At 55.4% G+C, this 24,258-nt stretch overlaps 1 protein-coding gene across 1 annotated transcript in view; it reads right to left on the reverse strand.

Annotated features, from left to right (window-relative positions):
- The window catches only part of Vstm2l (V-set and transmembrane domain containing 2 like), a 32,442-nt gene extending 18,604 nt beyond the window's left edge, over positions 1-13,838 (reverse strand). Inside the window, exon 1 of the mRNA XM_047541294.1 lies at positions 13,489-13,838. Within this exon, the coding sequence (XP_047397250.1) occupies positions 13,489-13,609 (121 nt within the window). The 5' untranslated portion in view covers positions 13,610-13,838. The remainder of the gene's footprint in view (positions 1-13,488) is intronic.
- Positions 13,839-24,258: the final 10,420 nt, after the last annotated feature.

Consider the following 24,258-nt stretch of genomic DNA (forward strand, 5'->3'; position numbering starts at 1 on the left):
CAATGGCTAGAATCGAGCTTGGACTGCCATGTACCGTTGTTCAGGGTGTGCACTCTTCACACGCAGGACATGAACTGCAGCACTCACTGAGGATTGTGTAGGGCAAACTGTACACAGGAACTCTGAAAGAAGGTGCAAGCTCTGGCTGATCCTGGAGAAAGGCAGGCCAGTGTCTGCCTGCAGAGTCAGGGAAGGCTTTAGGAGAAGGGGACATGTCTGAATTTGAAGGCTGACTGGGGTTGCTGGTCAGGTCAGGAGACAGAATAGGAAAGGATACCAGAGAGAGGGTTTCCTAAACCCAGCCTTTTGGAGACCACCTCCTCCATTTCCACAGGATCCCTGTACCACCGGCACTATTATTTACTTTATATTTATTTTCAAAGCATCTTTCCCTTTTTACTTAAATAAATTCAGCTTAAAAGGAGACTTTTATTACTGCCATAAATGGAAAATCAGCATCGCTTGCCATAAATAGAGGGCAACTGTAAAAATCAGCACTATGAAAACCAAACAGCATCGGGATTAGAGCCAGGGAAGGAGGCCTGGAAGGCCCTGTGCCTCCGCCTTCCGTTTTTCTCATTAACGAGGGATATTGGCAAAAATTAGGTGTGAAGTTCAGAGCCGGCACCGAGCAGAGACGCTCTCTTTGATCCAAGGGGCCTGGGATGCGGGTCCTGCTGAAGCGTGGACACCAGTGGGCGCCCGCCACCACCCCCGCCTGCTTCTGTGGCCACCGGTCCCGTCCCAGGGTTCCTCCCGAGTTGGCCCCTTCGAGGCCCCGCCCGTTCTGGGCCAGATACCCAGAAGCCTCCTGGGTCCTGATTCTTTCCGTCTGTGTCCCCTCAGTGTCCCCTCCACCTGAACGAGGTGAGGACGGACCTCCACTAAGGAACAGAGAAGCCCAAACGAACACCTCGGGAAGGGGCTAAGTGACACAGGTGTCCCCTCCGTGGCCTGAAGGGTGGAACCAAGGAGGCCGCTCTTCTCTCCTTTGTGGCACGGGGATTGAGCACAGGGCCGCTCCGCCACTGAGCTACACCCTCAGGCTTTTTAACTTTTTAGTTTGAGGCAGGGTCTCAAACTAAGAGACTGAGACTGGTCTCGAACTTGTGATCCTCCCGCCTCGGCCTCCCTAGCTGCTGGGATTACAGGCGTGCGCCACTGAGCCTGTGGCTCAGGGAAGTCAATTCTTGAGAAATTAGGCTTCACTCCAGAAAAAATGGGGAAAGAAGGTTGTGTGTGTAGTAAAATGATGTGAAAATACCGCGGCGTGGAATTCAGAATTCATGAATTTTGAATGAACTGGGACACATCAAAGAAAGGCTGGCCCCGGGGACGATCTGCTCTCCCACACAGGCAGACACCCAGGCCAGGGCCTCCTGTCCCCAAGGCCTTGTTCCTCTCTGCAGCCTGGGCTCCTCAGACCCTCAACCCCACGGCCCCCCATCCCCCATCTGTGAACAGGAAGTGTCAGTTTGTTGACCAAAGCGGGAGGGGACCAGGAGGAAGGCCAGCGGCTGGGGAAGGGGAGCCCAGGACGCAAGGGTGAGGAAGTAAGTGCCTCTCTCCCCAGACCTGCTGTGTGGCTTTGTGTGAGCTACTTCACATCTCTGGGCTTCGGTCCCCACCTGTCCCTGGCTGAAGGCTTACTGTGAGGACTAAATGAATTCCTGCAGGTGAAGGGCCTGTTTCAGCGAGGTCCCCCCACCCACTGTGACCCGGTGGAACCCACTCGGGCTGAGTGTCAGCCACAGGCAAGCACATTTGTCCAGGCGGGGTCCCTGCCAGGCCTGCCCAACACAGATCAAGAGACACAACATGCTTGAGTTCTTAACTATACGCCAAGGGCCCAGTGATGCTGGGCCTCAGTCTCCTCACCTGTAAAATGGGGATAATGATCATCTTGAAATATCGTTGTTGGGATTAGATGTGTTAGTACCCGCCCAGTGGTTGCCTGGCGCGTGCTATAGTGGTGCTTCCTTTTCCTCAATTTATTTTTAATCCAAATGAAATTTACATGACTTAAAATTAACCATTTTAAAGTGAACAATCCAGGGGCATTTGGCCCATTCAGGGTTGTACTACCACCATCTTTAGTCCCCAAACATCTTCATCACCCTAAAGAAAGCCTCATAAGCCGTGGCCCTCCCACTCCACAGCCCCTGGCGGCCCGAATCTGTGCTGTCTCTGCAGATTCCACCTCGGCGTCACCTCGCTGTGGTAGCCGGGGTCAGTATCTCATTACTTTTGGTGGAGATTTTTTTTAATGCAATAAAATACCTCTCCTGATCCCCACAGCAACTAGCAGGGGCTGCTACCAGTCTCTGCGTCTTACAGATGAGGAAACTGGGGCCCAGAGACGGCGCGGACTTGCCCTGGGTCCCCGCCAGGCAGCCTGACAGCAGCGGGGGCAGGGCGCCTCCTAAGGCCACCGCACATATTGAGGGAGACAGCAGCGGAATTACAAATCCAGGGAGATTTAAGGAGACTGAAAATATTCTGGCACTTGCAGGATTGTGGGAGCTGCGCAGGTTTCCCCGGTGGAATTCCCGCTGCCTCTTCCCACACGTCTGGGCCGCGGGGAGCAAGAGGGGGCGGGAGGGCCGGGCCGGGCTGGACGGAGGCTTCTCCTCCTCTGCACCCATGGGTGGCTCGGCAGTGGAGGGGGCCGGGACTCGCACCCCAACGTCCAACCCCAAACCCAGGCAGGCACCACCCCTGGCAGAGGCCACAGAGAGGGGCGCGTGGAGAGCACAGGCAGGCACGCAGCCGCGAGGGTGGAGGTGGCCCCTGAACCCTGGTGCAGCACCCGAGCTCCAGTGGGGGGAGAAAGGGGTGGAGAACAGAGCAGAAGAGAAGAGGGGTGCGTGGAAACGGGGTGCAGAGACCAGCTGCAGGGAGAGGCTGAGGCAGACGCCTGGGATGCCCCACAGCAGGGGTTCTGGGGTGTCCAGCTGGCCAGGGTCAAACCTGGTCCCCACCAGTCCAGGCGCCTGTGGGAAACCCCAGCTGGCAGCAGTAACGAGATGGGCTCTGGAGTCGGGCTGACCTGGATTTGAGCCCCCACCACACCTCCTCCTGGTGGTGGGTCTGCAGCCTCAGTTTCCTCAGCTGTAAGTGGGCACTGTGAGGAGCAGATGGGCACATGCACTTGCCCAGGGCACTGCCATGCTGGCGAGGACTACCTCCTTTTGCAGGGTGGCCCTGCTCCTCCCTCTCCAAGACTCCAGCCCCTCTGCTCCATGCTGAGAAGCCTGGCCTCGGCCTAGACTCTTAAACACAAGGACGGTTCCAGCTCGGAGAATCCCTAGCTGAAGGGGTTCTGCCCCACCCCAGGACCCTTGCACTGACACGGTTTGTGGAGGGATTTAAGACGCTCTGAGGCAGAGAGCCGGAGAGCAGCAGAGCGAGGCGGGGCTCCGGCTGCCAGCACCTAGCTGGACCTAGTGACCACTGCCAGGAGCTCTGGGGGACATAAAGCAGTCGCCTGGCCAATCCTGGCCCTGCCCTGGAGGCCTCCTTCGGCCTCGGCCCTCCCCACCTGCCAGGAGACCATTAGTGCGGCTTTGTTTTGAGCGCTATTTCCACTACCTTGCGCTCTGGCCGCGGGGCCTCCATTAGGGACCCTTTCCCTGGGCCGGTGACAGGCGGCAACAGCTCCCCAGCGAGCCGGCAGTAATTGCTGCTGCCTCCAAGGCCGGAAATGATTTTTTTAAAACCTCACAAAGCAAAACAGACACCCTGCCGTCTGCTCAGAGCCTTCCCGCCCCAGCCGGGAGCCAAGCCTGGGGATCCCGAGAAGAGAGGATTCAGTCAAGGGCCCCAGAACCCAGGAGACGCCCTCACCATGCCAGGTTCCGGAGGCACACTCGGCCCGGCCCCTGCTTCGAATGAGGTCTGGGCTGCAGGCCCCCACGCCCCCCACTCCTTCTCCCCAAGGTGGGTGGGAAGAACAGGCGCCCGGGGCTCCTGCTGGGGGGCGCACAGGCGCTGACAGGACCCTGGGCTTCTTGGGGAGGTAAAGATGGAGGACAGAGCCAGGAGGTCAGGGGGACAGCAGAGAGCCAGGCCAGGAGGGAGCTGGGGGGCGCTTGAGGCCGGGCAGGAGTGTGTGGCCAAGGACGGCAAGGAGGCCTGCGTGCTCACACACGCGCGTGCACGGTTCCCACCTCCCTCCCAGCCCGTCTCCACCAGCCCTGGCCTCTGCAGCCGCCCTAGAACCAGGAGCCCACGAACCCAGCCAGGCTCCAACCAACCTCGGTGCCTTCCTGGCAGGCAGCCGCTTCTCCCCCAGCCTCCCCACACAGAAAGCGCCCAGGGCTGCCTCTGCCCAGGGGATCGAGACCAAACCTGCTCTCAGGGCTCCGGCTCCAGCCTGCCTTTCCAAATGCACACGTGAGACTCTCCAGACGAGCCCGTCAGACCCGGGCAGCCGGGCGAGGCGCCCGCCCCCAGCCCTGGCCGTCCCTGGATACAAGTCTGCAGGAGTCCGCCTCCCCCAGGAAGTCTGCCCTGAGGGCACCAGGCACCCAGTGACCACCCTCCAGAGACCCCCTCGCAATGGTTCACCTCCTAAGCCCCGGCCCCGGGTTTGCCTCTCTTCCCTTCTCCGTTATCTCCGAGCTGCCTGTGAGATGCTCATCAAGGGCTTTCGGGGGAACGAAGGAAGCTCTGTCCTCGAGGCCAGAGGACAGGGACTCCCAGCCCTTTTCTGCCACAGACGTGCCCGTGTCCAAAGGCCAGCCCTGGCACCTCTCTGGGCTTCAGTTTCCTTGCCAGGGACCAGAGAGAGACTCTGGGGCCCCAACAAGCCCTTGGAAACTAGGAGCAAAACCACGTGGCCTTTTTCTAGGGAATTATCAGTCGCTAATGTCAGCTTCTCGAGAGGACTGTGACCTCTGGAAAAAATTAGGAACCACTAGTCTAAGAAGTTTCAGTGTCCCTTCCAGCTCTGCCATTTGGTCACTCATTCATTCATTCACTCACTGACATTTATTGAATGCCTGCTCTGTGGGTGTCATTTTGATGTATGGAATATATGTACGCATAATCCTGAGATGTCACCCGAACAGGGTGTGTGTAGAAACAGGGAGGAACGGGTGGGGGGCACGTGAGGGGACTGGGTACAGCAGAACAAGGAAAGAGACAAAGAGAGATGGAAAGAAATCTGCAGAGGTAGAGAAAGACGTGGAGAGGGGCCCAAGGAAAGCAGGCCCAGGGAGAGAAGGATCCAGACAGACAGGCGCTGCCGCCCTCCGCTGGCAATGCCCCACGTCCCCGCCCTGTCCAGCTCTGGCCTTCCGGGTGCTCCCAGGGCTCAGCTTGCCTCCCAAGGGCCCCAGCGTGGAGAGGAGGGGAGGCTGGCACTGAAGCAAAGGCCTCAAGGCAGAGGACACCAGCTTGGCTCCCTCGGGCTGGGAAGCCAAGGGACCACCCAGGCCCCCTCCCAGCCTGCCACAGCCCCTCAAGCCACACGCTGCCTGGCACCAAACAAACTCGGACACACTCTCAGCAAAACTCCACTCCTGCTGCTGGAACACCCAGGCAGGGACACGCAGGGACACGAAGGCCCAGGGCCCCCTCCCCACGGACACTGCTGGACTTCAACGCAGGAGCTCAGGCTCCTGCCGGCCGAGCAGCGTCCCCAGGCTCCTGGCACCGCCTGTCCCCGCGAGGGCCTGCCGGAGCCAGGGCACCGCTCTGGAACCACGCGCCTGCCCACGCGCCCGGGCTGCCGACAGCGGGACAGAGGAGCGGGTGGAGAACTCGGGCTCGCGGTCCCACAGCCGGGCTCAGGCCTGGCTGTGACACTCCACATCTGTCACTGTCACCCCCGCGTCACTGTCACCCCCACCAGCGTCCCAGACTGTGAAATGCGAGTGCCCCTCTCACAGTGCGTGACCCGGTTAAGCGAGGAGGGAGGGGAATCGCAGAGGGAGAGCGGGAGGCGCTGGCCGTCCTGGCTCAGCCCCGCAGGCCTCAGAGCTACGGCCAGGCCACGTGTCAGGGCCGACCCGGGGCGGAGGGACACAGAGGGAGGGACTCAGGGTTGGCGCTTGCTCAGGTGGGGAGAGGAGGTCTGGAGACCTGCCGTGTCACCTGGCAAGGGCGGAAGGGGACAAAGCCCAGTGTCCCCAGCCACCGCACCTTGTGCTTTCAGAGCTGGAGCAAAGGCGGAAAGGAGCCCGCCAGGTCCCCTGCTGTGGCATCCTCACGACTCGGGGCTCCGCCCTCCTGGGCCCTGTGCCAGCACAGTCCCTGAACCCCTAACTGTGCTCTGGCTTCTCTGCTGCTTCACAGTCTTGGCGCCTTTGGGAACTAAGGTGAAAGCCCTCCCTCCAGAGCAGCTCCAGCTCACAGCTTCTGCGACGGGGCGCTCGCTCCCAGGTACCCTGGGCCCCAGAGGCCAGTGCCCTTCTCTGCATTAACTCTCACTCACCCCTGCTTCTTAAGTCTTACCACAGTTCCTATATACATCAGGGATGGAACCCAGGGCAGCTTAACCACTGAGCCACATCCCGGCCCTTCCTTGTATTGTATCTAGAGATGGGGTCTCACTGAGTTGCTTCGGGCTGGCTTTGAATCCACTATCCTCCTGCCTCAGCCTCCCGAGCTGTGCCCGGCTGCAATTCAGACTTAGGATACATTCCTACGGGTTGAGCTGTCTGTCTCCCCCACTAGGCTGAGAACTCCAAGACAGCAAGAGCCTTTGGCCTCATCCTCACTGATATGTTCCCAGCCTGGCAGGTGCTCATCTGGTATCTGTGGAAGAAGGAAGGAAGGAAGGAAGGGAGGAAGGAAGGAAGGAAGGGAGGGAGGGAGGGAGGGAGGAAGGAAGGAAGGGAGGAAGGAACAAGGAAGGAAGGAAGAGAGGGAGGAAGGAAGGGAGGAAGGAAGGGAGGAAGGAAGGGAGAGAGGGAGGAGGGAAGGGAGGGAGGAAGGAAGAAAGGGAGGAAGGAAGGAAGGAAGGGAGGGAGGGAGGGAGGGAGGGAGGAAGGAAGGAAGGGAGGAAGGAACAAGGAAGGAAGGAAGAGAGGGAGGAAGGAAGGGAGGAAGGAAGGGAGGAAGGAAGGGAGAGAGGGAGGAGGGAAGGGAGGGAGGAAGGAAGAAAGGGAGGAAGGAAGGAAGGGAGGGAGGAAGGAAGGAACAAGGAAGGGAGGAAGGGAGGAAGTGAGGAAAGGAGGAAAGGAGGAAGGGAGGGAGGGAGGGAGGGACTAAGCTTCCAATACACGACAACAGTCCCCATCAGGTCAGGACTCACAGTATGAAGAGTATGGAGATTGAGGGGGGAAGGGGTGAACTAGGAGCTAAGGTGCCCCAGTCCAGTCATCGACTCTGAGGACCTCCCTTGGACATGCTCATGTAACACCTGTACTATTATGTCTTAGCGTTTTCCTATAAACAAACCTACTCGTTCTTAATACCCCGTTAGACTCATCCTAAGCAATCATATCTGTGAAATCAGTTTTGATACGCCGGTTATATTTTCTAGCCCACAATAAAATAAATGCTTGACTACTAAAACAGAGGAGGTTGGTCTGCCTGAGCTCTGCCTGAGACCATCTCTCAGGTAGGGCCCTGTCTTGCTGAGGGATCTTGAAGGAGGATTTGTAAGTGGGGGTGGTGGAGCTGAGGCCCAGAGAACGCCGTGATGGCTTTGAGGAAGGAGAGGGGGACACGGCAGTGGGAGGGGACCTGGAGGAGCAGCAGCTCTGCCTCCTCACCCCTTCCTCCTCTGCAGCACTGGGCACCAGAGGGAGCCACCAGGGTGGGGGCTGTGAATTCTACCATCACCCAACGGGCAGAGCGGTAGATCCCTTCTCCCACTTAGACCACTTCCCTTCTTCTGAAGGTAGTCTCTTCAGTGCCAGGGAAAGAGGGCACCATGGTGGGCCACCTTCCCCTTGTGGTCGACACATTCCATATGCATCCCAGGGCCCTCGTCCCAGGAAGTCCTTGCTGCAGCCAGCAGGCATGAGGACAGACTGACTACGTGATGCTCTTACTACAAACAGGGATTCCTTATGAAATTAAAATTACGGGACTGTTTAAAGATACATGAACTTGGAATCAGCAGAAGCTTCAGGATTCAGGCTTCAGACCCTCGCCATCCCCTCGTTTATTCCCTGCCACCTTCCCCAGCTGGGCATGGTGCTGGTTCCCAGGGCACAGGGAATCGGATCTTGCTGCCCAGCTGGCCCCTTGGAGCCCAGCCACTGGACTTGCAGCTGCATCAGCGGCGGGCTTGGTTCCTGAGTCCCAGGTCAGGGCTGGAAATGGCTCGTCGCAGACCACCCTTCCACTTTCTGATGCCTGCCCCTCGCACGGGCACCAACGTCACTGTTCATACATGCACATCCTCTCCTGCCACCCTCTTCCTCAGCCTCGAGGGAAGCAGGAGGGCTGTCAGGGGAGGGTTCTGCTCTGGGGGCTGCCACTTCCCTGGCTGCAGACTCCAGGACAAGCACCAGGGAAGTCACTATGCTCCTTCCACCACAGGCCCAGGTCTGGAGGCCCAGCCTCCCCCCATGACCCAGGCCTCTCCCTCTCCTTCTCTAAAACTCAGTTGCAGGATGAGCCCGGGGCCTAAAGCAGGATCCCTGGGTTCAAGTCCGGCTTGTCAGGTGTGTGACCTTGAGTAGGCAGCCTTTGAGCTTCTTTATCTATACATTGGGCCCGGGACTGTCCCCTCTGCTCATGTCTTGAGCCAGTACCACTCAGCACTGGCAGGACCCTCAACAGACATGTGCTCCTGAGCCTTGTATCTCCATCTGTACAGAGTTGAATAAGGTGATCCCACAGCCAAGCAGGAGCCACCCAGGAGATTCTGGGCAAACTCCCCCGTGCCCTGGGCCTCGGGCCTCCCCTCCCTAAGACCTTGAGGGGGACTCCAGGATTCTCTCCAGGGGTTCTACCTCCTGCCCCAGAGGCTACTGGGCCAGAAGGGACTGCTCGCCTGGCTCCCTTTGTCCTCCCTGCTCGTTTGCCATGGGGGACTTTGCCCCCCACCACCCTTGCTTGACCCCATATCAAGAAGCAGAGTTCCTTGTGCCCCACGGACCACCTGCAGCTTCCCTTGTTTAGGAAAAGGCCCGGAGCTGCTGACGGGCACGGTGTCAGAACCAATTGGTGTGAAGGATCGGGGAAAACACTGGCGAGGGCCGAGTCCCCACAGGAGGCCTGGAAACCCTCAGCCCAAGGCACAGTGTTTATGGGCGTAATTGATAGAATAATCACCAATGCCTGGGACAAAGAGGAACACATTTTTAACATCATAACCTTCGGAAGACAGGACTCAATTTTCTCCATCTTGCAGCCTCCAAACTAGCGGGCTTATTGATGGCGAGATACCAACAGTTCGGTAAGGAACACAAGGAAGCCTGGGTCATTTTTCAGTGCGCAGGCTGCTTGCCAAATGGCCTGGTGCCCCCTCCTTCCCCAGCACCCTGCTGCTCCCTCCTGGCAACAGAGAACCTCAGGACGGTGAATCACTCAATGGACGAAGCGCCAGGCCACACCAGGATCTTTGTCTGCATTGGGGTGTATTAATAATTGAAGGTGCTGGCTGTGGTGTGTGTGTGTGTGTGTGTGTGTGTGTGTGTGTGTGGTGGGATGGGGGTGGACTGCTGCAGTGGGAGGCTTCTTGGGGCTCCTCTCAGGATCCACATACCTGCCCCGTCAGGACCACTCCTCCCTGTGACACCAAACCAAGCCTGCCCCACAACCAGAGGGTTCCCGTCCTGCACCTCCTGCTGGGTATGGGTGAGTACTTAAGGCAGCAGCATCCTAATCAGGCCAGAGCTTATTAAAATGCAGATTCCAAGGTCCCATCAATAACCATTTTGGTCAGTGGCCTTGGGGGGATTACCATTGCAACAAACTCCCAGGGGGAGGCTGAGGGTCTGCAGAGATCCTCACCAAAACCTGCCTTGCCAGGCACAGTGGCACACACCTATAATCCCAGTGACTTGGGAGGCTGAGGCAAGAGGACAGCAAGTTCAAGGCCAGCCTCAGCAACTTAGTGAAATGCTGTCTCAAAAAATAAATAAATAAAATAAAAAGGGCTGGGAATATAGCTCAGCAGCTAAGCACCCTTGGTTTCAATCCCCAGTACAAAAAAAAAAAAAAAAAAAAAATCAAAACAAACAGCAACATTAAAAAAAAAAAAAAAAAAAAAAAAAAAAAAAAACACTTCCCGGACACCTGCCCTGCACATAATCGGGAAGGAATACTAGATAAGGAGTCCAGCTGGCAGCCTGTTTGTGATGTGCACATGGCCTCAGCAAGCTCTGTCACCTTTTTGAGCTGCTGGTTCCTCTTGGTGGAAACTGATACTTTGATAGTTCCCTGGGGAGTTGGAAGGGCGTATGCTTGGGTTAGGGCTGCGCAGAGGAAGAAGTGTCACACGTCTGGGCCATGCCGGCTCAAGGCTGTCCTGGAGAAGGCAGGTCCAGAACCACCAGACACCTTCTTTCTGATGATGGCTCTCCAGCTCTCTATACAGGTTCTGTGACCTTGGGTGAATCAGAGACCCTCCACGGACTCAGTTTCCTCACATGTCCAATGCCAACCTCACGTGGACCATGCCAGCCTAAGAGAGTTCACACTGGCGAGGGGCTTGGTGGCACCTTGCACACAGTAACAGATGTGAGCTCCCCTCCTCCCATCGCTGCTGTGCTCTTGGCAATGAGCTAGCCCTTTCTGATAAGGAAAATCAAAACAGCTGCCATTTACTGAGCACCTACTAGGTACAGCCCTGACCATGGCTCTGTGCCTCCAGATTCTGACACCTTGAGAACCACACACGGTTCGTTCCTCCTGCCTTGACAAAGCTGTCTGTGAGGGGGTTAAGTGGAGGTAGGAGGGAGAAGGGAAGCAAAAACAGATGTCCTTGCTGACCCACCTGACTGCAGGCTCTCCCTGTGACAAGCCCCGGAGCAGGCAGTGGAAAGCATTCGCCTGGTACCTGGGCTGAGCTCAGATGGAGCTGGGGCGCCAAGCTGTCGACCTAGTGGTGGGGTCAGTGAGCTCCTCTCCAGGAGTCCCTGCTTCCAGCTCCCACCCCAACCCCACAGAGACACCTTTCCGACCCGACCACATTTCCCGAATCAGCTGAGGACACACGGAGCCCAGGAATAATGAAACGATCAGGCTCCAATCTGCTAAACAGCAATTTCGGAGCTTTTTCAGCACACACAGCTTTTATCAAATTGGTATTCTCCTCCTGAACACAAATGGCTTATTAGACATGACCCACTTATTCGCTGCGTCTCACTATCATTAATAACAGTTTCTTTTTGTGATTAAGTGAGTGGCTCCAGACCCTTCCTGTGGCGGCGGGTGCTTGGCCCGGCAGAGGGGCAGCTGTGGGGTTCCTCAGCAGCCACTACTTGGTGACTTTGAGCCTGGCAATGTCGGGGGAAGGCAGCCTGGCTCCTGCGGAGCAGCCTGGCCTCCTCATTTCTTGAGGGACAGAGAGGGAGTTTCAAGAGGGGTCATTCACTTGCCCAGAGGGGCACATGGGGTCAGGAGAGAAGCCAGTTCTAGCAGCCCCTTCCCTGGGCTTCAGCCGGATCTCTCCAGGGTGCTGATGGGAGATTATAGTAGGTGGGCAGAGCTGTGCCCCCTCAGCATCCGTGGCACCAGGGTGCAGGCAGAGCCTGTCACACAAAGGCAGAGCCTGCTTCCTTGGGAATGATAGACCCAGGGGTCTGGTGCCCCAGAGACAAGATGACCATAAACCTCATAGCTGTACCTCCTGCGAGTGCAAACTCAGGGAAGTCCTTCCTTGGAAAACCCTCCTAGTGTAAGTTCCAACTGTGCCAAGGAACTGAGCAAGCGAGGAGGGGAGGGGAGGAAGGAATTTCCAGTTCCCCTTGAATGGGAGGGAATCTGGCAGGGAGAGGAATTTCCTGGACAAAGCATTGTCTTCGTCTGACAGACCCCGGGGCCTGTCCTGACTCAACCACTCTCTCACTGTGTGACCTTGGGCAATTCCCTTCACCTCTCTGAGCCTTGGTGTTCCCATCTCTAAGCAGAGGATCAAAATAACCTTTCCCTATTTACCGACTCCACCCAGGTCAGTAGAAAAAGGCAAGGGGTACGAAGGGTGCATGCATGATACAGAGCAGATGCCATCAAACATGGTAAAGCAGAAGGGGGGTCATGGTGTCCCCAAAGCAGAGACCCTGAGAATAGCTTTGGAAACCCCTCTCTCTGGAGCAATCCCACTCATGCGTCATGTCCCAGAAAGGTCCTCCCTGATTATCTGTCCCCCACCACACACCCTTCCCTCATTCGCTCAGGAGAAATCACTCAGCCCCAGCCTCTGCCCCAGCCCCGGGCACTCAGTGCCCAGCACTGGTGCTACAGCCTCAAGAGACCGAGCCCTGCAGGGGAGGGATGGGGAAGAGGGTCTCCTCTGTTTTCATCCATGTGCTGTCCCTAAACCTGAGCCTGGTTCAGAGGGACAAGGGGAGCCCCCAGAGCTGCCTGCCTCAGACGACCCAACTCTGTTGCCAACTTGGGCTCCTCTGGGTGAGGAGCTTCTGACACTTGAGCAAGCAGTGCTGGGGACGCTTGCTTGCTCCCAGCTCCCACGATGGTTGGAGTTGAGGTTTCCCATGTCTCAAATCTCTGGGGCCAAGGCTGAGGATGGGGGTGCCTTATGGAAGGATGGCAGGGGCTTCCTGCTACCCCAGAGACAGACAAAAGCAGCAGGAATTCCTCTCCCACTCCCCTGCCTCTCGCTGGAAGCAGCAACCTTAACTACTCCAGTGTCTTCAGGGGGCTACCAAGAGGCTTCATCCCCGAGATGTCACCCACCTGACGGGAGGCTTCCCTCAGTCTAGCAGGTCTCAAAAGATGGGTCCCCCAGGACCATTCCCCACGGTTTAAGGGGTAGGATGGAGAGGGAGGGGACAAGAGCAGCTCCGAGGTTAAGCCCACAAAGGGGAAAGGCAGATGGGTAGAGAGGGGTGGGTGGGCAAAGTGTGTGAACAAGTGTGTGTGTGTATGCGTGTGTCCCCGTGTGTCTCCAAGCAGACAGGCAAGAGTTGTGGCAAAGCGCTGCGCCTGGGTGCCAGCTGGCAGGGTGTGAGCCCACCAGCGCAGTGCCTGATGTGTGTAGTGGGCATAAGTATTTATGAGAGAGGAGGGGACCGGGGGTGCGGAGATGTGTGAGGGTAGTTGTGAGTGTGATGTGGCTGAGTGTGTCCGTGGCTGTGAATATCTGTGGGGTCGCGGAGGTGTGTGTATCCGCGTGAGCGTGTGGGGGGCGTCTACGAGAGCGGGAGTGGGGGTGCGCTCCCAGTGCCCCCTCCTCCGCAGGGCTGGCCAGGACGCCAGGGCGGGTCCACAGACCCAGCAGGGGGAGCCCTGGGACTCCCGCCCAGGCGCGGGTTCCAGCCCCGGGGCGGCCAAGTTGGAGCCACGAAGCCCGGGGTGGGGTTTGGTGGGGAAGTCCGTGGGGGCGGCGACCGAACTCACCGTGGCCGGAGACGTGGTTGTCCCAGGGCGCGTGGCCGGCGGGCCGCGTGGCACCGCCGAGTTGCAGGAAAAGTGCCAGGTAGTGGAGGGCGCCCAGCGCCACGGCGAGCGGGGCCCCCATGATGCGCGCTCGGGCCGGGGGCGCCGCCGCCTCACATCGGGGCTCAGGAGCCCGTAGACCCCGCGCCCGCTGTCCCCTGCCCTCTGCGGCCTGGCTGCTCGGCTCCAGCCGCTGCCCCTTGCCAGCTGGTCCCGGCCCGGCCCGGGTCCCGGCTCTCGCCCGGCTCTGGCCCAGCCCTGGCTGCGGGTAGCGAGCGCACGCCCAGCCGGCCGCCTCCGACTGCGGGACTCTTCCCTTCCGCGGAAGGCCACTCCGCTCGGCGCCGCCGCGCCGCACCCCCTCCCTCCCACTCGCTCCCGCCCGCCCAGAGGAGGCGGCGGCGGAGGGATCTGCCGCTTGATTTATCATCAAAGTTTTGCCCAGGCTGGGATTTTTAAAGCGGTACTCTCAACTTTCCCCCGCCCGAGAGGGGGTGGGGTGGGATGGGGAGGAGGATGCCACCCCAGGGACCTGGTTCCCGCAAAGCATAACACAACAGGATTCAGAAATGGAAATAGTAGCCAGCAGGAATAAGGAGAAAAACCATTCCCTCTGCCGCCAGACCTGGCGCGCTCAGAGGAATTCCTTAACTTTGCTAGCACGGTGGTGCCGGGGTCTGGGGAGCAGATAGGGGTGGAGGTGGGCGAGGTAGGACTGAGACACAGGAGACCCGGTTACAGCTCTGCCGCTTCGTGTGTGATCATGTCCGGATGTCCACCCCTGAAGGAACCTCAGGGTCTTCACCTGAGTAACCGGGACAAGAAGAGCCCCCTCCAGGGGTCGGGTGAGGTTTGAGAAATCAGACATGTAAAGCATAATGTTGCTTACTTGCCGCCACTTTGGTTACTATTGTTGTTTCCCTCTGGGACTCAGTTTTTGCGTCTACATAATGGGAGTGAGGCAGAGTTAGCGGTGTTCCTTCCAGCTTAGAGATGCTAGGCCGTACGCAGTGAATTGGATCTCCCCCTTCTGGGTTGTAAGGCTCCCTTCCCTTGACTGAAGAACCTAGATGGTGTGTGTGTGTGTTTGTGTGTGTGTGTGTGTGTGTGTGTGTGTGTGTGCACGCGCGCGCGCCTCGGGAGCGGGGGCATGGAGCCACTCCTATTCCTAAGAGAAGGCAACCACTGATGAAATCCTCCGATTCCTTCCTTGTATTGGGGCTGTTAGGACAGACCCTGATTAAAGACAGAAGGGAAGGCTTGTGTTCCTCTTAAAAGGTAAGGGAGAACCTTGAATCAGAGAAGGAGCTTCTCTGAGATCCCAGGGAAGAGCTGGAGCAGGGCCCCTCCTGTTCCTGTCCTTTGCCCTCCCTCTGCCCTCGTGTGCCTTGTTCCAGCATCATGCCAAATCCAGATACCTATCATTACACATAAGGACTGGTCCTCACGTGACTCTTTGATGAGTTGGTTCAGCACCATGGACAGAGTCTCCCATTTTCCTCGCTTCTCCCATCAAAGGGCGCCACAGACACCTGGCGGGCCCAGCATCGTGCGTTGTGGACAGCACCCTAAGTTCGAGAACGAGGTTAAAGCCTGCAGGACATAACGCCCCTCGCTGTCTTTACTCTGACTTCGCATCCCTCTCTTTCCGATATCATGGTGAACAACATCCTTGACGGGGCCTGTGGTCGCCAGCAACAATTTAGTTCCTTCAAAATTAAGGAAAGCCCCACTCCGAAAGTCGCGCGCTTATAAACACTGTTTCAGCACCACGAACTGCTCTCGCCGCCTCGACAGGCAGGCTCTCCTTTCAGCACCATGGACGGCTCTCGCCGCCTCGACAGGCAGGCTCTCCCTTCAGCACCACGGACAGACCCCCTTCTGGGCCACACTCACTGGAGGGAGGGGCCATTTTTTGCCTGATTAACTCACTTCTAATTTTCTTCACACGAAGAAGTGGTACTTAGGTTACTCTAGGTTGGACAGGCGCCTTGGACTCTACAGAAGTGTTTGCTCATTCATTAATTCACTTGACCCTCCCCACCAATGAAGTGAGCGCTGTCACTCCCATTATAAAGAAGAGGAAACTGAGAATCTTCGAGATCACCTAGTAGTGCCAAGACTGAAATCCAGAATCCTTCCAATTCCAGTTGAAGCCCACCAGGAGACTGGTGACAACTGGTCTCAAACCCAGGGCCTCATCTTCTACTTGGGGGCTGGAGGGAGAAGGTCAGGGTCGACTGCAGCACACCTGCTGCTGTTTCACTGACCCACTGGCCGGCCTCCAGGGATTTTTTTCTCCTCATAAATCTAGAACAAAGTTAAACATTGTAGCCTTAATGTCCTTTCAAGGACAAACTTCTAAGGATTATATGACTTTGAAAAGGCTGTGATGTAATGGCTCTTTCCACTGACACCATGTTTGTTTGAGAAATCAAGACCTCTCTTGTTTGTATTCAAAGTCTCAGCCTCACCTCTTGCTCAGGCCCTGTGCTCTGGGCACTGCTCCCTCCTTCAGCATCTTCATTACGTCCTTCAGTGTCTTCATTATGTCCTTCCCTTCTCATGGGTCCTCCTATGAGGATCCTTCCCCCCATCTAGCTGCCTCTCCCATTGACAAAGTTCCATCATCCTGAGTCCCCCACAGGAAGAAATACCTTCTGCCTTGTTCCAGTTCCCAAGCCTCTGTTCCATTGCTGTGGTCCCAGCACCATGCTAACAACTTCCCAGTTAATCCTCAGAACAATTAGGTCATATAGAGTAGGATATGTTGTTATAAGTGTTAACTCTGGAGCCATATTCTGAGTTTCGATTGCTGCTATGTTACCTTAATTGTCTAACATAGCGTAAGGTAGTGCTTACTAGCTGTGATACCTTAGACAATTTGGTTGGGTTTTCTGTGTCTCAATTTCTCATCTGTAAAAGAAGAATAACAATACTGCCTTCACACGTTTTTTGTGAGGGTTAAATGAGTTGCTACATGGAAAGCACTTAGAACAGTTTCTGGCACATGGCAAATACATGATGTTATCATTATCTACAGATAAGGAAATGGAGGCTCAGAAAGGTTGTAACCTGCACAAGGTTGCACAGTGAGGTGGTGCAGAGCAGACCTGAAAGGACGAATCTTCAACTTGTCCTCCCCCTGAGTAATTCTCTCATCTGCTTCACTCATCCAAATGTAAGCTGCAGACACCATGGAAACTGGAGGGTCGTGGATGCAGAAAGCAACCAAAGACTGTCCCAGGAAACTCTGAGGGAATTCACTGAGGTGGCTGCCTCTAATCACTTGTTCCACTCTGGGAATGCTCCGGGAGAGAGTAAGCCTCCTGTCCCTGGAGGCAACTATATAAGCATCCAGCAGTCACGTGGATGTCATGAGGCAAATATCACGGCTGTTCCCTTACACAAATGAGGCTCTGAGGGCGAACACCGAGTCAAGTATTTCAGCTGGCAAAGATGATAATTTAAACTTCTCCCCAAGCAGGGGATCTTGCACTGCCCCTTACCTCTGAGTGCAGCTCCCTGGAGAGTCCCCACCATCCCCTTGACTCTGGGAGGCCGCCCCACCTTCCCTCCTTGAGAGGTGTCATTTGAGCGCTGTGGCTGTGTCAGTGGTAACAGCCGTAAGATTTGTCCTTTTAATCCAGAATCAATAACAAATTTCATTTAAAAATAAATTAAACCAGGCATTGGAAATCATTCACCGTGTGGGCCCGGGCCCTATAGAGCACCGTCTAAATGGCTTCCTTTCGCTCATCTATCAATGCCAGGAGGGGGGAAATACCTAAGCTGCCTGATTCATGGAGAAACTACTTAAATGTATCAGGCCCTAACAATGAGCAATGTAAGCCCAGAGTCGCACCTTTTAACACACCAATAACATGTGGAGCGAGGCTTCATGAGCGCTTATCGAGGACCCTATGGTCACTGGCTTCGAGGGAGCCCATTTATAAGGGGGAACAATGGCTTTGGTATGTAGCCGCCTAATTTCCAGAATGCATTACCGAGCTCTGAGGAGTAATGGAATTCTATTAAAGTCTTATCTGCCACAGGAGGGTACGAAACCGGCAGGGAAATCCAGACCTGGCAGAGACATGCCCAGAAAGCACCAGGGCTGACCCTAGGAGATGGGTGAACCAGCCGGGGAGGGGGCAGGTGGGGCCCTGGATGTGTGAAAATATGTGCATTAATAGAGCTCTGGTTTCCAGCGATTACGTTTACATCAGCGAATAAAACTTGGCAATAAAACATCAGAACCGCGTCTCAGACAGCATTTCCTTTTACAGCCCGGTGTATTTCACTCATTATAACAGGAGGCAGGGAGCTCGAGGTGTCCCCGCTTCTCCCCCTTTAATTAAATTTCCTAAATTACTGCCCAAGATTTGGATAAAGCAAAAGACTTACAGCTCCACTAATCGCCATTGAGGCTCCCGGCCCATCACAGTGGTGGCCCTGACTGGACCAGGTTCCAACATTATTAAAGTGAAATACTGTGGGCCTGGCCTGCCCGGCTCTAGTTTGTAAAAGGAGATACAGTCTCGGGAGGGAAATCGGCCCTGGATCAGGCTCAGAACTGGTTTCGCCATCGCTTCTCTGTGTGAACTTGAACTTTCCCTGTCTGAGCCTCCCAACGTCCCCTTCTCCCTGACAGTTCATCTTAAGGCCCCGAGAATTGATCTGGAGCTGGATCAATCCTGGGGTGCATCTGGGATAACTTGGGGAGCTCTCTAAAAGTGATTCATGCCCAGAGATTTTGATGCTGTTGGTCTGGGGTGAGGTGTGGGTATCAGGTTTTTAAAAAATTCCCAGGTGATCCCAGTGCACAGCCAGGGTTGAGCACCACTGGTCTAGACACAGAGTTTTGAGATGTCCCTAGGCTGTAGAATCTCCTGGAAGGTTGGTGTGACTGCAGAGGCCCAAGCCCCAGCCCTGGAGGTTCTTTCTGTTCAGGTGCTGGGGTTTACGGGATTCAATGGGCCACCAGGAGGATTCCAACAGGGACGGAGAGCCCCTGGAGTCCTCCTCTTCAGTTCCTTCAATTGGGACAAGCCAGTCTCTTGGAATGAGGGGGCTGCCTGCCCCAACTCTCCTCTGGAGGGCAGTATAGGAACCTGGGCTGGGACACTTCTCTCCTCTGATGACTGGTTTCTGTATCTGCTCCCCTTGAAGCTGGACAGGAGCCCTGAGCGGCCTCTGGAGATAGACCAGCACTGAGCCTCCAGGTCTGAGGCTTCTGCCCTCACGGCCCACCACTGATTCAGACCCAGTCTTCCAAGATAGATTCTGAGCCTTTACCTGCCTCACTTCTGGGCCTCCCAGGAAGGCCCTGCCAGGCTGAGGGCCATGCCCAGGCTCAGGGACCAGGGGATGGGAGGTCATCCAGTCAGGTACCAGCCTCTGCCCAACTGGTAACCCATAAAGACCAGGAGAACCTCCTGAGGCTTTCCTTCAGGATTCCAGCCTGAGTGGACCATCTAGAGTAATGACATTAGCTACTACTTAATATTTAAACAAGCTCCATTTTTTAACAGAGAAAACTCAGCAACCAGCCACCATTGTCCCCAGTGTATAGATGGGGAAACTGAGTCCCAGAGAGGGATGGTGACACCAGCTGTGGGTCTCCCAGGGAGAGAGCTCAGCCAGACTGGGAACCTAGGTCTCCTGACTCCAGGGCAGGCCCTTTCCTCCACTGCCTGAGGAGGCAGACAGGATCCAATGTCACCTCTGCAGCTCAGCAGCTCCTCCAGAGGCAACCAACTCCTAGGAGTTCCCTGAGGACCCCAGAACCCATTGTCTTAGGAGTTTAAACAACACAAAGTCAGTTGTCACAGTTGAGTTTATCTCTCAAGTTCAAAAATCAAGGTGAAGGCAAAGATAGGCTTCATATGGAGGCCTGTTCTCTTGGCTTGGAGGTGGCTGTCCCCTTGCCATGTGTTCACATGGTCTCCAGTACATGCAGAGGGAGGTGGGTAAGAGGAGCAGAGGATGGGGAAGGGAAGACAGAGAGAAAGGAGGGGGAGAGGAGAGAGAAAAGAAAAGAAAGAGCAAGCTTTCTGATGTCTCTTTTTACAAAGACACTAAGCCTGTCAGGCCAGGGCCCCATCATTATGACCTCATTGAACCTTAATTACTTCCTTATTCCAAATACAAACACAGTGGAGTTGGGGCTTCAATATATGGATTTAGGGGGACAAAAATCCCATTGATAGCACCCCCTCTAGGCCTTGACGCATAGATTTGAACCCAGATCTGAATCCAGCTGCCCTCTACCAAAGGCCAGAGAATACATGTGGCATGTGTCTGAGTTGTCCCAGCAAGGATCCTAATGGAACCGCCACCAGAGGCAATTAACCGCATCAGGTGGGGTTCCTAGGGCCCTTCACTCTTCAACCAGGTACGTGTTAAATGCAGGTTCTTTGCCAATGGCAAGGCCAGGCTGTGGAAGCATTTCCAGAATCCCGAAGTGCTTTCAGTGGTGTGGTTAATTCCAGTCTACTCCGTAGTTCTAAGAGCCAGCCCAGCACTGGCCAGGAGAAATAAAATGTGAGCTGCAAGTATAATTTTAAAATTTCTAGAAGCCACATTAAAAAGTAAAAATGGATAAAATGAACTTTAAGAATGTATTTTTATAGCCCAGTGTGTAAAAAATATCATTTCAACACAGTCGTCATCATCATCACTATTATTATTATTATTAATTTTCATACTGGGGGGTTGAACCCAGAGATTCTCTACCATGGAACTACACCCCCCAGTCCTTTTTATTTTGTTTCATTTTTTTTTTTAATTATTTTTGATTTTTTGGCCCCAGGGATTGAACCCAGGGTGCTTAGCCACTGAACCACATCCCTGGCCCTTTTTTTAAAAATTTTTATTTTATTTTGAGAGAAGTTCTCACTAAGTTCTTGAGAGCCTTACTGAGGCTGGCTTTGAACTTGCAGTCCTTGGGGGCTGTCTCCCTCGTGTTCTCCCTTCTGAGCTAAAACCCGTTTTTGTGATTTCCTGCTACAGAACAAAGTGAGTTTGTACAAGGGCTTCCCAGCCTCCTCCCATGCTTCAGAGAGGCAGCAGGACCCCAGCCAGGCTGGTACCAGCCTTATCGCCATTTTAATTAAGTAATTGTTTGTGCAACTAGTCACTGAGTGCCTGTCCCTGTCATCAGCTATATATGGGCAAAAATGATGTCTTTCTTGTTCCCTCAAAGCCTGATGCAGCTCTCTCAGTCAGTCACATCCTTCAGGTCTAGATCTGCCACTTCTGGAACTTCTCCAGTTGAGGGACCCTGGCAAGGCTACACCTCTGTACCACCACAGCTGCAGCCTTCACTCTGAGGGCCTAGATGGTCTCAGGCCACGCGGCAAGTGGGGAACGTGTTTTCTTTCAATCCTTATAATGCCGAAAGATATGTGTGCGAGTCCCCGTTTTACAAGCAGGAAACTGAGGCCCAGGGAGGCGCCAACGTCTGACAGCTGGGAAGCGGTAGATGCAGGATCCAGTTCAGATCTCCCCGGTTCCAAATAGTGACATCCTGCATCGGACTCACGCTGGCCACTGACCGAGCACTTGGTTACTTTTCCTCCTTGAAGCCTCAGAGTGGCCCTGTGAGGCTGCAGCACCAACGTCTCTGTTTAACACACGAGAAGCCTGAGACTCAGGGCTGCAGAGGTGTACGTAGGGTGACATGGCTAGTGGCCACCAGATGGCCTTTCTGTAGGGCCTGAGCTCTTAACCAAAGCAAGGAGGTCTGTTCAGTTTCAAGGCAATGAAATTTTAGCCAGGTGATGGTGCGAGGGTCAGGCTGGCCGGCTCTTTCTGAGATTGGGATTTTGTTTCCATATCAGCTAGACCCAGGAGTCAGGAAGGCTACAACTTCTCTCCATGTCCTCTGAGTTCCAGGTCCCCTCCAGCTGCAATCCTCTCTGTACTGCACTTCCTCATCTCTAAATTAAAGGGTACAGCATGATCCCCACTGAGGATCCTCTCCAGCCTTGAGGTGCAAGAAGGAAGGAGGCGATAGTGACTTGACCAAGGTACCCAAGGTTTCCACACAAACCTTCCCCAGACTGATGTTCTCCCCACTGAAGCAAAGGCCCTTTAACCAGAGCTGGAGCAGTAAGCCAAAGGAACGACTTTCTTAGGGTGAAATTTTAGGCAAGAGTCGGGGTGAGCCATGCCCGAAATCCCAGCAGCTCCAGAGACTGAGGCAGGTGGATTGCAAGTTCAAGGCCAGCCTGAGCAACTTAGTAACATCCTGTCTCAAAGTAAAAGATAAAGAAAGGGCTGGGGCTTTGACTCAGTGACTGAGTACACCCAGGGCAGGGGTGAAGACGAGGGTAGATTCACTTGATCCAGGCTGGGTAGGGGCAGATGTGTCTTCTGAGGGGTCCTTGCTGGAGTGGTGGCACCATGGGGGTGACCTGGGCCACTTATATTAATGATCTACTGGCAGAATCTGGATCAAGGTGCCCAGTAATTATATTTAGATGGCTGGAACGGCTCCAGTCTTTCAGGGACCTCGCCAAGGCCTGTAAATCATGCCGCCGCAGCCCAGGGAGGGGATAAATTCCCCTCTAATCTGGGAACGTGTCCAGGTGTGATCCCAAGTGTCGTGCAACTTTGGGGGTTTTCTGAGTCTCTCCATATTCCAGGGGACCACAACCTTCGGGAGGCAGAAGACTGTGGAGAGCGGTAGGTGAGGAAGCCCGTCCCACTGAGCCACAGCTCCCCGTACCCCTGAGAGACCAGGCTGAGAATCCTCAGTCAGCTTTCCAGGAAAGAGAGTCCCAGGACCACATGCACATGCTCATTTTTCTGTCCATCAGTCCAGTATTGACTGTCCATCGATTTCTGCTCTTTGCTGGCTGGTGTAGTAGTGAGAACTCACCTGCTGGGTACAAATCCTGCCCCTGGGTGGCCTTGGGCAAGACTCTCGTCTGAGTCTCAGTTTCTCTGTCTGGGAGGGGTGTGCCTTCCCGCACCCCCAAGCCCCAGGGCTGTTTCAAAGAGCAGATGAAACAGAATCTAGGCACCCATTGTGCCTACGACTTCAGGTATATCATCTCATTTAAACTGCCCCAAGGTGGCGAGCGACTTCTCCATTTTCCCAGTGGATACACAGACTGGAGGGGCAAAGGAAGTTGACCAGCGCCGCACACTGGCTGCTTCTTGCTACTTCTTCCCACATCCACTGCACTTTTCCTCCCATGTTCCTGTGTGCCCTGGTCCCCAAAGTCCCACCCACTTCCTGCCTTTGCAGAGTGTGGTCCTGCCTGCGTGCGTGCACAGGCTCACTCTGTGGCGGACAGAGGCAAGCTAAAGCCAGCCTCTCTCCATCCCAGCTGTGTGATCCTGAGGAAGTTACTCACCTTTCTGAACTTGTCTCCTCCTCTCTGAAGTGGACATTATGCACCTGTCTTGTTGCTTCCTGAAAATTAAATGAGGAATGCAAAAAAACTTGTCCTCAGCACCCGGCACACAGTAGAAGTGCAATAAATGTGAGCTATTGATTGGTTTGTACTTGCTCTCTCTAGGATAATCGATAGCTGTCGGGGACTCTAGATGTTTTCTTATTGCACATTCATTGTGTGGGTGGGGAAACTGAGGCCCAGGGAAGGGCGGAGCCTTCTGAGGCCCCGCATGTATCGGGCAAGATAGCCAGGATCTCGGGCCCTGTTTCCTTCCATCACAATCCACCATCCTGTGCCCCCACTGACCAAAGAAAGAACCAAGAGCTCCAGCACCGGCCAAGAAAGAGACTTGGAAAGCCCGTGGCCCCAGGGAGGCCACCCAAGGTCCAGTGTGCATCCTGCGAGCCCTGGTTCAGCCCTGGCCTCAGCATCTGCTGCTTCAGCTTCTCCCTCGCTGCCTCTGTTTCCCCCTGCCCCAGATGCTGAAGGCAAGTCTCCAAGAGCCACTGTCCCTTCCTCCTGTGCTCCTGTCCCTGCAACTGGGCGAGGTATATGCAGGGTGACGAAGACAGGGACCAGGTTCCCGTGAGCTCCCTGTGCAGGTGCCCTCTCTCTCCCACCTACCCTACTCCAATGAGCCCAGAAAGTGACCAGTTGGTCACTCCAGAAGCAGCCAGGGGCCTGGGGTGAGGTTTGGGTAAGTATTTGCCTATAGCATGCACGAGGCCCTGGGTTGCATCTATAGTTCTGGGAGAACAAAAAGGGGTAGCCAGGGGATTGTCCCAGTGTGTGCTGGCTTTGGGTCTCGTCTCTGCCCTTCCTCCCTCTCTGAGCTTCTATTTCTCCATCTGTAAAATGGGAACGAGAACAGCGCTATTGCAGAAGATGCTGTACGAGCTCACGGTCACCCCTCAGGATGTTGCCTGGCCTACGGGTAGGCAAGAGCTCAGTGCATGGGAACAGGGAGTCACCCGTGGCTATTTGTCACCCTGCCAAGGCTGATCAGGGCCTGACTTCCTGTACCCCAGAGAATTTAGTGGGAGTTCTCGGGTGGGTTCCTGTGGGTCTGGAGGAGCAGGCCAAGGCCTTCAGGAGGCCTCCAGCTCTTCTGATGCTAGGGGTGAGGCCCCTGCCCAGGACACATGGCCAGTGGTGGTACTGACAGCAGCACAGGATCTAGAATAAGACAGGGGCACTCTGCTGTGCAGCTGCGACTGCCTGGCCATCTGGGTGAGGGTGGGGGCTGCACATCCCATGAGTGTGTCCCGGTGGGGTGGTCAGCACCTGGGGACAATGCTCACCAGTCTGTGTCCAGCGCTTG

This window comes from Sciurus carolinensis, chromosome 2, assembly GCF_902686445.1.
Source record: "Sciurus carolinensis chromosome 2, mSciCar1.2, whole genome shotgun sequence".
NCBI lineage: Eukaryota > Metazoa > Chordata > Mammalia > Rodentia > Sciuridae > Sciurus > Sciurus carolinensis.